This window comes from Microcaecilia unicolor, chromosome 9 (assembly GCF_901765095.1).
Source record: "Microcaecilia unicolor chromosome 9, aMicUni1.1, whole genome shotgun sequence".
NCBI lineage: Eukaryota > Metazoa > Chordata > Amphibia > Gymnophiona > Siphonopidae > Microcaecilia > Microcaecilia unicolor.
The window spans coordinates 180,885,588-180,898,713 of NC_044039.1; the positions used below are offsets into that span (position 1 = coordinate 180,885,588).

The 13,126-nt window shown below is 42.3% G+C and overlaps 1 protein-coding gene across 1 annotated transcript in view; it reads right to left on the bottom strand.

Moving 5' to 3' along the window:
- LOC115477724 (coiled-coil domain-containing protein 170-like) overlaps nt 1-5,832 on the bottom strand; it is a 60,688-nt gene extending 54,856 nt beyond the window's left edge. Inside the window, exon 1 of the mRNA XM_030214778.1 lies at nt 5,615-5,832. Within this exon, the coding sequence (XP_030070638.1) occupies nt 5,615-5,758 (144 nt within the window). The 5' untranslated portion in view covers nt 5,759-5,832. The remainder of the gene's footprint in view (nt 1-5,614) is intronic.
- Nucleotides 5,833-13,126: the final 7,294 nt, after the last annotated feature.

Here is a 13,126-nt window from a genome sequence, read left to right on the forward strand (position 1 = left end):
ACTGAGCATACACGACAAGAGAAAAAAGCAGTCACAGGTGCAGGGCAGGCATGGAGTGAAGAGCAGCGCTGGAGTCTTCCGCTGGCGGGGCCTCGGGATCCCCGCCAGCCCCAAGGATGGCAGCGGCAATCCTAGGGGGAGGGGGCGGCAGTAGCGACAATCTCGGGGGGGGGGCTGTGGTGGCAATCCAGGGGGCAGTGACGGCAGTAGCCCTGCCCCAGGCCCGGCAGCAGCAGCCCTGACCCGGGCCTGGCTCAGTCTCTTGGCGGCCCTGACTCTGGGAGGAGTTAGGAGTTAATAAAAGTAGTTGTATGTGAGAACACGTGGTCTTTTGGTTGCCTGAAAATCCCCTGCTAATAGATCTGGAGAAGAGAGGGGAGTCCTGTTGGAAGGAGTATAACATTTGGCTGACAAGGAGGGGAGCTATTACACAAAGTGGCAACTGGAGGATTAAGAGTGCTATGGGTGGGCAGAGAAGGGTCCCAGCCTGGGAGAAATGAGATTGGAGCCAGGGAGAGCTCAGTCCCAGGTCCAGGGTGGATCAAGAGAGAGAGATCACCGCTGAAAAAAGGTCAGACAATGAGGGGTCTGAGCCAGCTGGAGATAATTTGATTGAGGAGGAAACAGCATTGGGATTTACCACTGCCTCCCAGGACAGGCATGGACAGAAGCGTTTGTCTATATGTAAATAGCCCTGATATATCCCTGCTCATATACCTGTAAAGAAAGTGGTAAAGGTGTTCCCCACAAAATGACAGAAGCAGAGGATAATTTATATGAGAGTTATACCACTGACTGTGTTGAAGATCAATTCATGTTTCTATCTGACTGCTGTGTAAGTTCAAATAAAAGTTGAATTTATTATATGCTGTGTGGTTCCTGGACTGAAGAGCTGAGTGGAATCCAGAACTGGTAGTGTCCCCCCAAACCCCTGAATCGCTATTCCGGACCATTGACCCACTCCTAGCTTGACTGCAACTGGACTGGAATTGAGGTGTCTGATAAGAGTGGCCCGCGTAAAAGCGAAGACTGTGAGATTTGAAGTGAGAGAGATAGTGAACTTCTTTTGTGGCCTGGGTCTACTACTACTACTACTATTTAGCATTTCTATAGCGCTACAAGGCATACGCAACGCTGCACAAACATAGAAGAAAGACAGTCCCTGCTCAAAGAGCTTACAATCTAATAGACAAAAAATAAATAAAGTAAGCAAATCAAATTAATTAATGTGAACGGGAAGGAAGAGAGGAGGGTAGGTGGAGGCGAGTGGTTACAAGTGGTTACGAGTCAAAAGCAATGTTAAAGAGGTGGGCTTTCAGTCTAGATTTAAAGGTAGCCAAGGATGGGGCAAGACGTAGGGGCTCAGGAAGTTTATTCCAGGCGTAGGGTGCAGCGAGACAGAAGGCGCGAAGTCTGGAGTTGGCAGTAGTGGAGAAGGGAACAGATAAGAAGGATTTATCCATGGAGCGGAGTGCACGGGAAGGGGTGTAGGGAAGGACAAGTGTGGAGAGATACTGGGGAGCAGCAGAGTGAATACATTTATAGGTTAGTAGAAGAAGTTTGAACAGGATGCGAAAACGGATAGGGAGCCAGTGAAGGGTCTTGAGGAGAGGGGTAGTATGAGTAAAGCGACCCTGGCGGAAGATGAGACGGGCAGCAGAGTCCAGAGCTAGAACCAGGTGAGACCCGGGTTACACAAGTAAGATATGTGCACATTTCAAAATCTTTCTGAAAGGAATGATTTTATATCCCCACAGTGACTACAAACCAGAAATGAGAACTGAGTTTCTTTAGAATCTCCTATTTAAAGTGGTTTGCCCATTTATCACAAAATAAAACCAGCATTTGAAGAAAGGTGTCTACACTGGTGTGAAAACTTCCTGCATCACCTGTTCAGAAAATCATGTTTTCGTTTATTTCTCTTTCTGCTATGACTACTACTACTACTATTTAACATTTCTAAAGCGCTACTAGGGTTACGCAGCGCTGTACAATTTAACATAGAAGGACAGTCCCTGCTCAAAGAGCTTACAATCTAATGGACAAATGTACAGTCAGTCAAGTAGGGGCAATCATATTGGGGCAGTCTAGATTTCCTGAAAGGTATAAAGGTTAGGTGCCAAAAGCAACATTGAAGAGGTGGGCTTTGAGCAAGGATTTGAAGATGGGTAGGGAGGGGGCTTGGCGTAGGGGCTCAGGAAGTTTATTCCACGCATAGGGAGAGGCGAGGCAGAATGGGCGGAGCCTGGAGTTGGCAGTGGTGGAGAAGGGTACTGAGAGGAGGGATTTGTCCTGTGAGCGGAATTAATGAAACCAAATTCATATACAGTATTAAGTTCATGTTGCAAATTCAGTTTTGCATGTACTTAGCACCGAAAGTTTGTATTTAGTGCCATCTGTCCTATTTTTTGAGCCATGTATATTATGATGCTAAGAGGCATATTTTCAAAGCACTTTGGGAGGCTAAGTTCCATAGGTTTCTATGGAACTTTGGGAGGCTAAGTGCTTTGAAAATGAGCCTCTAAGTGTATTGTGTATATCACAATTTCAAGTGTTAGAGTAGCACTGTTAAATTTATTTTTACTTTTTCATTAATTATTCTTTTTGTTATTAATTCTGTGGCCCTGAAAAGGACTGTTTGAAACAATTTATCAACTTTAATACTTGGCTAAAAACTAAAGCATATTCATTGGTCAGAAAACTCTCAACGCCATTGGTTCCTCTCGATCCGAGAAAGCATCATAATTTAGAAGCTCCTAATGAAACACCAATGGGCAGGATAAAAACCATTTCAGGCGCCAAAAAATATCAGAAAAAAAACATACACAAACTTGAATTCTGAAAATGGCATATGATATGCGATATTTTCCACCTTACATTTGGGCAGAAAGCTGGTCAGAGATGGAAAAATGGTCTATAGGTCGGATTTGGAAGGCTAATTACTAACATGAGTTAAGGGAGTAGCACATATTTGCCACGTACGCATTAAGGGGTAGATTCAGTAAATGGCACCCAAAGTTATGCGCAGGAATGCTATACACTAAGCAAACTCTATGTGGAACTGTTTTTATAGAATACTAACTTAAGTAATTTTCACAACCAACTTTAGGCATGAACATTTATGCCTACAAAAGGCAGGTGTAAATGCTCACACCTAACTACTGTCAGGTGGAGATATGACAAGAGGTCTATAAAATAATGAGTGGCGTGGAACGGGTAGACGTGAATCATTTGTTTACTCTTTCCAAAAATACTAGGACTAGGGGGCACCCAATGAAGCTACAAAGTAGTAAGTTTAAAGCAAAGTGGAGAAAATATTTCTTCACTCAACATGTAATTAAACTCTGGAATTCGTTGCCAGAGAATATGGTAAAGGCGGGTTAGCTTAGCGGGGTTTAAAAAAGGTCTGGACGGCTTCCTAAAGGAAAAGTCCATAGACCATTATTAAATTGACTTGGGGAAAATCCATTGCTATTTCTGTGATAAGCAGCATAAAATGTATTGAACTTTTTCAGGATCTTGCCAGGTATTTGTGACCTGGATTGGCCACTGTGGGAAACAGGATGCTGGGCTTGATGGACCTTTGGTCTGTCCCAGTGTGGCAATACTTATGTAGGTGCCGAAACAGAGGTATTCTATAACTTTGCGTCTAACTCCTGGGAACGCCCATGACCCACCCATCCACCTCCCTTGGCCACACTCCATTTGGAGTTGAACATGACAGAAGTTAGGCGCTCCCAGGCCCTTTTACTAAGCAGCAGAAAGCCCACCGCGGGCTTACCATGCGCCAATCCGGAACTACTGCCGGGCAACCACAGGAGTCCGGCAGTAGTTTCCACCCCTAGTGCATGCCATTTCTGGCACTACAAAAATACGATCTATTTTTGAAGTGGTGGAACTTAACCAGCAGTAATCAGGCAGCGTGCCAGGTTAGCACAGGAGCCCTTACCGCCATCTCAGTGGGTGGCAGTAAGGGCTCCCCCTTTCAAAATGGCCGCTCGGTGTTTCACTTACCGCACGGCCATTTCTTTTCCTCAAAAAAAGACAGCCTTTTACTTGCTGCGGTAAAAGGGGGCCTCTGCACGTCAAAAACACATGCTGATGCTAACACAGGCCCCCTTTTGCTGCAGCTTAGTAAACAGGCCCCTTAGTTTACAGAATAGGATGCAAGTCAGTTATGTGCATAATTGCTAATTAGAGCTTGTTAAAGCCAATTTATGGGTACTTATCTCCAATTAGCTAATTATGTTATGCATATAACTGACCCTATTCTATAAATGGGCACACAAATGCACACCCAACTTTAATCACCATTTAAAGAATTTGGGGGCTAATGGCAGAATTGTGCATTATTTTACCATAACATTTGTTAGCTTAACACAACGCACACCACATAATGAGATGCAAACCATGCAAATCACTTTATTATTATGCAAATAGAATAACGCAGTTTGTGTTAAACTTCCAATACTGTGTTATTTATGGATAGTCGAGGAGTGCCACCGAAGTGGAGGAAAAAGGCAGGAAACAAATGGAGTAGTACAAACAAATGACACTTCTAAAAAACAGGGGGAAACCAAAACGGTCAAACTCGTAAACTCGACACAGTGACGTATTTTGGTGCTAAGTGCGCCTGCCTCAGGAGTCTAAGTTGCTAAACACGCTATGAAATACTGTGTGTAGGCGCAAAATGATGCAATCTTCGGCAGTGTGGTTGGTAAAGCACAGTCAGATGAGGGATCAGCTTCTCCAAAAAACACAAGTGTTCCTCTTCAGGAGCATCAAGCCACTAACATGCAGCCTGGAAGCCATCTTAAAGGGACTGGTACATAAAATAAGTTTCCACTCTCTCTAACTATCTCCACCTGAAGGTTTCCCCACCCCTCCAAAATCACTGACTTCCCAACAAAGAACCCCCACATCCTGAAGGCACTCCCCAAACTCCCTACTCCCCCGTATGCACCACCTGGACCTACATCTGTAACCCCTGGTGTCTACCGATGGGTGATGGGAGTGATCCCCAGTCACTTCTGCTTTCTAGGCTACCTGTAATACCGCAAGTTAGTTATGCCTGTAGTAAATTAAGATGCAGTAAAATGAAAATATTTTACCACAGTTTAGCATTGTTCCATTATCGAATTTAATGATATGTGTTCTGCTGCTGGTTCATACTATTAGTGGATTAGATACTGGATATCCTTGAATGGTAACTTGATTAAATGAGGGTCTCTGTTCAATTCCCAGTGAACAGATGCTCATCAGATTTGGGTATCATGTTAGTGCCAGTCTCAGCAGAAGCACCAAAGAAAGGACTGTAAGAAAGACTGAATTTCCACTCATCCATAGGGACAGGTCCACAAGGGAAGGCTGAAGTAGATCAGTAGGGCACCATGGGAAGCCTATGTTACTATTGCCTAGGCTGAATCCGCTCTATTGGTAATCGGAGGACTTCGATTTCCAATGCCATCTTTCCCAAACATTAAATACAATACAAAATGTTTTTTTTTTAAATAGCAAACACTTTTACCAGCTTCATTTGAATCTAATACTGAGAATGACTATATTTTACTAGTACTGGTACTTGGAGATCAACTGGTGCATTCCTTTTGCTTACCTCTAAAATGCTTTGGTATGATGGTGTGAAAGTATTCTGGGACCTGTTGAACAATGGAGGATCCTCATGGATTCTGTGATTTCTGTCTGTATCTGAAAGGCTCCCTGAATTAGAGAGGTTTAAGAAACTGAATGGATTTGACATAGTTGAAGTGCGATGGACTGAAGCAGTTGAATGCCAGCTGCTGTATGTTCTCCTACTATGCCACACTGAATTAACTTTCCATCAGAACTGGACAATGAACTCACTCCAAGGCAAGGATGACTTCTGAAAATACTGTGATCCCCTTCCTGGTAGTCAAGTTTCTTGGAGGCACATTCTTAACTATCCTTTGCCACTTAATGGTTAGGAATGGAGAGGGCGTGTCCTGTTTCTAAAGAAACCATGAAAACACTGCATTCACTTCTGAACTGTTGTAGTTACATATCTCTAAGTACTTGGCATGTGTTGTATTCCTTTTCAGTCACGTTCCTCTCTAGCCTGTTGGAGTATTCTCAAAACTGAATCTGAGCCAAAAAAAAAAAAGTTACTTGAACACATGAGTAGTACAATATTATCTATAGTCATGGCTCACATAGCACTGAACTACATAAAGTAATCTACATATATGTCCCCAGATGCTATATATGGCACCCAAAATTGTGCGCTAAAATTTGGCGCGCATCGGGTGTATTTCATAATTACACATGCAACTTAATTGACAAGTGAGCTGTTAATTGGCTATAACTGGGCACTAATAATTAATTATTGATGCTAATTGGCAACAAAGAGAAATTAGGTCTTACCTGATGATTTTGTTTCCATTAGTCCTTCCACTAATCCAGAACCTGTGGGATAGTTATGTACATCAACAAACAGGTGGAGATAGAGAACTGAGAACTGAGCCAAGACATATCTCTCTTGGCATCCAGCTCCTCAGTATTTACATACACAAGCAGTAAGGAAAAGCTCAGAATAAACACAACAACCTTATGGGCCCTTTTACTAATCCACGTAAGCATCTACACGTACCCAACATGTGCCAAAATGGAGTTACCGCCCAGCTACTGTGTGGCTCTTGCGGTAATATCATTATTGGCGCACATCCGATACGCGTGTCCGAAAAATAATTTTTATTCTCAGACGTCTGTATTTGACACGCGTAGGTTATTATCGCCCGGTTACCGGAAAAGACTTTACCACTAGGTCAATGGCTGGCAGTAAGGTCTCAGACCCAAAATGGACACGCGCCAATTTTCATTTTGCCACACATCCATTTTCGGCAAAAAATTTAAAAAGGCATTTTTTACAGGTGTACTGAAAAATGATTCTGCACACGCCGAAAACACATGTCTACATTACCAAAGGCCATTTTTCAGCGCGCCTTTGTAAAAGGGCCCCTCAAACAACTTGCTTACCTAACACTAACCAGATGAGCAAACGTGTGAACTTCTCTCATCTCTAGACAACTTGTAGAGAGCAAGCGATATGCAGGAAACACCATGCAAGGTGACAGTTGTTATTTGACCCATTACTTTGCATTGAGAAAACATCTCAGAAACCTTGAGCGGGCCTCTGGAATAGGACTAATGGAAAGAAAATGATCAGGCCGCTGAAGATGGAGAGGATCCCCGTCCAGCAGTTGAATCAGATCCGCGTACCACGACCTCTTTGGCCAAACCAGGGCTATGAGAATTATTCGACCCCAGTACAATGTAATCCTTTCCAACACATAGCCTACCATGGACCAAGCAGGGAAGACATACAGTAGATATGTCTCTGGCCAGGGCTGCAGTAGGGCATCAATCCCCAACGAGGTCGGTTCTTTCCAACAGTTGAAGAACTTGGGCACTTTGGCATTCCTTGTCATCACCATCAAATCCAGAAGCAGAGAACCTTATCGGTCCACTATCAGTTGAAAATCCTGACTGGATAGTTCCCAGGAGTGCCTGTTGAGAAAGTTCTCCTCCACATTCAAGGACCCAGTAATATGAGCTGCCGAGAAGCAGAGATTTTTCTCCGCCCAACTCATGAGGGAGGCTGCCTCCACCACCATTGGATGGCAGCAGGTCTCTCCTTGCTTGTTGATATAAACCCCTACAGTCGCATTGTTGGAGAAATCTCAGACCGGGACCCCTGCCAGAAAGGGAGTGAAGTCATGTTAGGCATTCTACACTGCCCTGAGCTCCAAGCGATTTATCGACCACTGAGACTCCTGTTCCATCCAGGTGCCCTTTGCCAGATGGAACTTGTAATGAGCTCCCCATCCTGACTTGCTGGTATCGGTTGTCACTGCCTTCTATTGTGTTATCGGAAAGGGAGCTCCGATGGTCAAATTCCTGGGCAACAACCACCACTGCATACTCCATCTGGCAACCAGCATCCAAGGAAGATGAAGGTTGTACTTCTGTGACATTGAAGACCAGCAGCTATGAAGAGACTCTTGTAACGGCCACATATGAACCCTTCTCCATGGCATCACTTCCATTGCTGCTGTCATTGACCCCAGAACTTGGATGTAGTCCCAGACCCTGGGCCTGCCTTGACTGAGGAGAAGATAAATCTGTTGAATCAGCTTTGACCTCCTGCGTTCTGTGAGGAAGATCCTCTCCCTTGCTATGTCGAATAGAACGCCCAGATAATCCAGCATCTGCGATGGAGTTAGTCTGCTCTTCTCAAAATTGATCACCCAACCTAACAACTTCAGAAGACAGACAACTTACTCTGTCACCACCATGCTGTCCAAATAGGATGATGCACAAATTAGCCCATCTTCATGATACGGGTGAACTCTGATTCCCTGCTGCCGAAGGAAGGTTGCCACCATCATCACAACCTTAGTAAATATTCTAGGTGCCATGGCGAGACTGAAGGGCAAAAACCCTAAACTGGAAGTGAAGACCCAGTACTGCAAAATGTAAAAACCTCTGATGCAGCAGCCATATGGGTATATGTAAGTACACCTCCTTGAGATCGAGGGTGGTGAGAAATTCTCCTGCTTGAACTGAGGCTATGACTGCTCTTAGTGTTTCCATGGAAGCTGCAATTTAGACCTTTGAGATCTAAGACCTAACAAAAGGTGCCTTTCTTCTTTGGGACAATGAAGTAGATGGAGTATCTGCCATGTCCCTGTTCGGCCTGGGGAACTGGAACAATGGTCTGGTACATCAGCAAGGAATCTACAGCGGTCTGAACCTCGATCATCTTGGTTCCCTTTTGACAAGCAGACTGCAAGAAGAGAGGAGCAACTGGAAAGACCTCTAACTTGTAACCTTCTGTGAGAATATCCAGAACCCACTGGTCTGATGTGATTTTGGCCTACTCCTCCCGAAACTCCTGAAGGCATCTTCCCACCGGAGGAAGAGAAGAGTGGACCAGCCTCGCATCATTATGAAGCTTTAGAGGCATTGGACTTTCTAGCTGACTGAAAGCAGAACTTCCTGTCTGCATGAAAGGAAAACTGATGTACTTGAAGCAGCACTTCTGAACATATTGCTGACAACCAGGCCAGTACTATCTGCTGTCTTTAAACCGAGATTGAGAGCCCCCTGAAGATGAATGAACAGTGGTTTTCAGCTTATCCTCGGGCAATCACTGTGGCTTAGTTTCCCCCAGTCCTTTCACCAAGTTACTGAGATCGTCTTCAAATAACCACTTGCCCCGAAAGGGCAATTTAACTAGATGTGACTTTGATGCTGCATTCACTGCCCAATGCTGCAACCAGAGTTGCCAATGTGCTGTTATCCATAACATGTCATAAATAGCATCCACCAAGTAGGTCAACTCCGTCTTGTTGCAGACTGCTGATGCCACTTCAGGCATGCTCTAGCCACGAATGAACAGCACACTGTCACTTGAAGGCCCAAATAGGCTTCAAAGGCTTGTTTCAGTGACCCTTCTAGCTTCCTATCCTGTAGGTCATTTAGGGCTATGCCCCCTTCCAACAGCAAGGTGGTCTTCTTAGTCATCACCGTAACAAGGGAGTCCACCATAGGAAGCTGCAATTTTCTCCTCCAGAATGGCTAGAGGGGAGCCATGATTCTTATCACTCTCAGTCCCGCATCCGGTTGAGACCCATTCTGCTGTAATCAGGTCCTAAATGTCTGGATGCCTTGAGAAGGCTTAACCAACTTCTGCAAACTACTGAAGACCCATCTCTTTAACAAGGCATACCACAAAGATCAACAAATGTGAACTCCCCCACATATATCCAGTATTGTCTTTAATATTTGCTTGTTATACTCATGTCATGCTTTTTCATTATCATGTTACCCAAGATCCTTCCATAATACTAAATGTCTATTTTATTATATATTTCCACTATTCATAATGTATTGTAAGCCACATTGAGCCTGCAAAGAGGTGGGAAAATGTGGGATACAAATACAATAAAATAAATACATAAATAAATAAGCCTACTCATGATTGACGAAGATGGAATGCCTGACACCAAAGCAGAAGGCTCCTCAATGGAAAACACCACCAATGCCTTAGAAATAAGAACTCCTCTTTTATGAAATCACCTCAGTACTTTTGAGTCATCCCCCTCCTCAGTAGTGAGCTAACAGTTCCTTCAATGATGGCTTCTCTGAATATTAGGCACGGATCCAGGTGCTAAGCGCTATTTGATAAATGGCTCGCAAATTTGGGTGCCATTTATAGAATCCAGTCCATGCTGGATAAATCAGAATGTTCCACTTTCTTTTGCTCAATATAAAACAAAAAGAATTCCAACAATGAAAAACTTTATTCTAAAATTCATAAGATAGCAGCCCTACAGTTAAACACTTTCTTGTCCAAAGAACTGTGAGTGAAAAAGATGATTCATTAGAGGGCAGGAGGAGATTGACTGCCTATTAGTGCACCTTAAAATTTTACTGGACACAGAGCAGAGGAAAAGGAAGAGACGGGAAGATGGTAGACAAAGGGCATGGGGGAAATGAAGAGAGAGGGCAGTTAGTGAAGGACTGGAGAAGGAGACGGAGAGAGGGCTGAGGTGAAAGAGATGGAAGACTGTAGATAGATGCAAATAAATAATAAGATATTAAGGACTGAATGGTGAGAAGAAAGGGTGAAATTGGAGTGGAACAGAGAAGCAGAAAAATAAATGGAACAAAGCTGAAAGTGAAACATCAATGTCAGAAACAGATGTAGGGGAGGAAGTGAAAACAGGAGGAGAAAAAAAGGCAAATGGTCAGAGATCCTGGGTAGAGTTAGAGAAGACAGAAGAAAGCAGAGACCAATAACTAGGAGTGATAAGATTGGAAAACTGAAGAAGACAGTCAACAAAGAGAAAAAATAATTTTATTTTCAATGTTACTTGGAATTTACTTCTGCTATCTCTATTTCTCTGGTGTTGTACTGCACGCAGAGTGTGGCTTCTTAGGTTTTCAGTTCAATTTTTATCTACATATTTCTATTTTTATTATATGTTAATGTATTCTGTACTTGGTGAGGTCCTATCCTCAGCATGTGTGACGGAGGCCAGGAATACTGTTAGCACAGAGTTTCTATTTAAGGATCTGAAATAATCTGTCTTGTTCAGGTTTTTTTTTTCATTAAATATTCTAGAACCTAGTTTTTTAATTAGATTTTCTAGACCCTATTGCAATATTTATGGTGCTGCCCTTTTCTGAGTAGGTTCCTTGTTGTGCAAGTTCTGGTCCTGAGTGTCTTTTGTAGGATTTTGTATTACATCATAGCATGCCTTGGTATTAGAGGGGGTTTACGTTGCTGTAACTGAGATGAAACCAGAATCAGCCATTTTTTTTTTCTATAGTAGTTTCAAAGAGGAAATGTCCTAGTTGTACTCTGCATCTATTGTTGGGCAAGAAGGATTTCTGTGGTGCAGAATACATGTTTACAATTTACACCACTATGCAGGGTCAGGGGGGGGGATCAGTATTTTTTAAATTAGAGTTCTAGGCCACACAATTTAACTGATTCATTTTTTCCTGAGTACAGATAGTGATTAGAAAGTTTTCATTTATTTATAATATAGCCTGTTTATTAGTCATTCCAATACTCTCGACTTTGTGATTCAAGCTGTAAAGGGAGTTTTTGATTTCCTAGTTAGTTCCTACTCTCTGGAATGCTCTGCCTTCTTATCTACCTTTGGAACATTCTGTTAGCAATTTTAAGGCAGGATTGAAGGCTGAGTTATTCAAAAAAGGCCTTTTCAGCAAATCGAGCAAGCTGAGGTTGGCTTGCCTTCTGTTTAGCTCTCCTGTTTTCTAGTTATTTGATGTTAATTCACTATCGTTCCTCATGTTTTTGTGTGGGTGCATTTTTTTATAGTTAATTGTTCTGACTGCTTGCTGTTATGATTTGCATGCCATGGTTGTTGTGAACCAATCTGCTGTAATACTTACAATGAAGGGCAGTATACCAAATGATATCGAGTAATAAATTAAATAAATAAGTTGCTTTCTTTTTTTTGGAAACTAATCATTGCACACAAATATTTTCTAAAGTATCCAAACTTGTGAAAAAGTGAATTTGAAAAATGAAATCACAAAAGGTTGCAAGAAATTTTTATATCAACAAAAAATTTAACCTCTTATCTTAAAGTCAATGTGAGCACCAGCCAGATTCAAATATTGACATATTTCAAAAGGCAATCCACAGTCCCCAACATGGACCACATTTTGAAAAAGCGTCATCAGAAAAACAGATGATCTCTTTTGAGGCAGCTACATATTGTATTCTGTGCATTTCTCTTGTCAATAAAAATTATTACAAAAAAAAAAAGAAAAGAAAAACAGATGAGTTAAAGCAATGAAAATATGTTATGGTGAAAACGGGCGACTCTTCCAGAAAACATTTCTGCATTAATTTCAATGCGCTCCAAACAACCAAGTCTTTAAATAATGAATAAAAACATAACGACCAATACATCAAAAAATCTTACAGCGGATTGCTCAGCAAAACACTCACCAAAGACACTACTGAAATCACAGAAACTACAAATTGATTGGTCACCATATAAATTACCACCTTGGGTGAATCTCTTCATAAAGGCAATTAATAAATCCTAATATATAAATAAATAAAATAAATTACATAAATAAAGAAAGGCCTGCCACTTGACCTCTTTATTCAGACCCAATGGTTCCACAGTCCTCCATGTATAGATCAACCATTGCTCTTTCTGCCACAGTTGTCAGACGATGTCACCTCTCCATGGACAAGAAAGCAATTCCAAAATAACAAATTTAAGATCTGGAAGTATATGGGGATATGCAAGCCAATGCTGAAACAATGGGGCATCTGAGACCTCATTCCAAATGCGGCTCATATGTTCTGAGAGAAGAGGACATTTCTCTGGGTAAGTGACATTATTTTGCTCTGTTCTTGGTAACTTAAAGATTGGGTTTAAATGAGGAATTGTAGGTTATTGATAAACAGTTAGAATTAAAAAAAAGCAAACTTTATTAACTAGTCTCCATACCCTTTTCCCCATAGTTTTAAAACTTGAATTTTCTGCCACAGCATTAACAGGTAAACTCTGGAAGGTACAACAGGGCCTAGTTC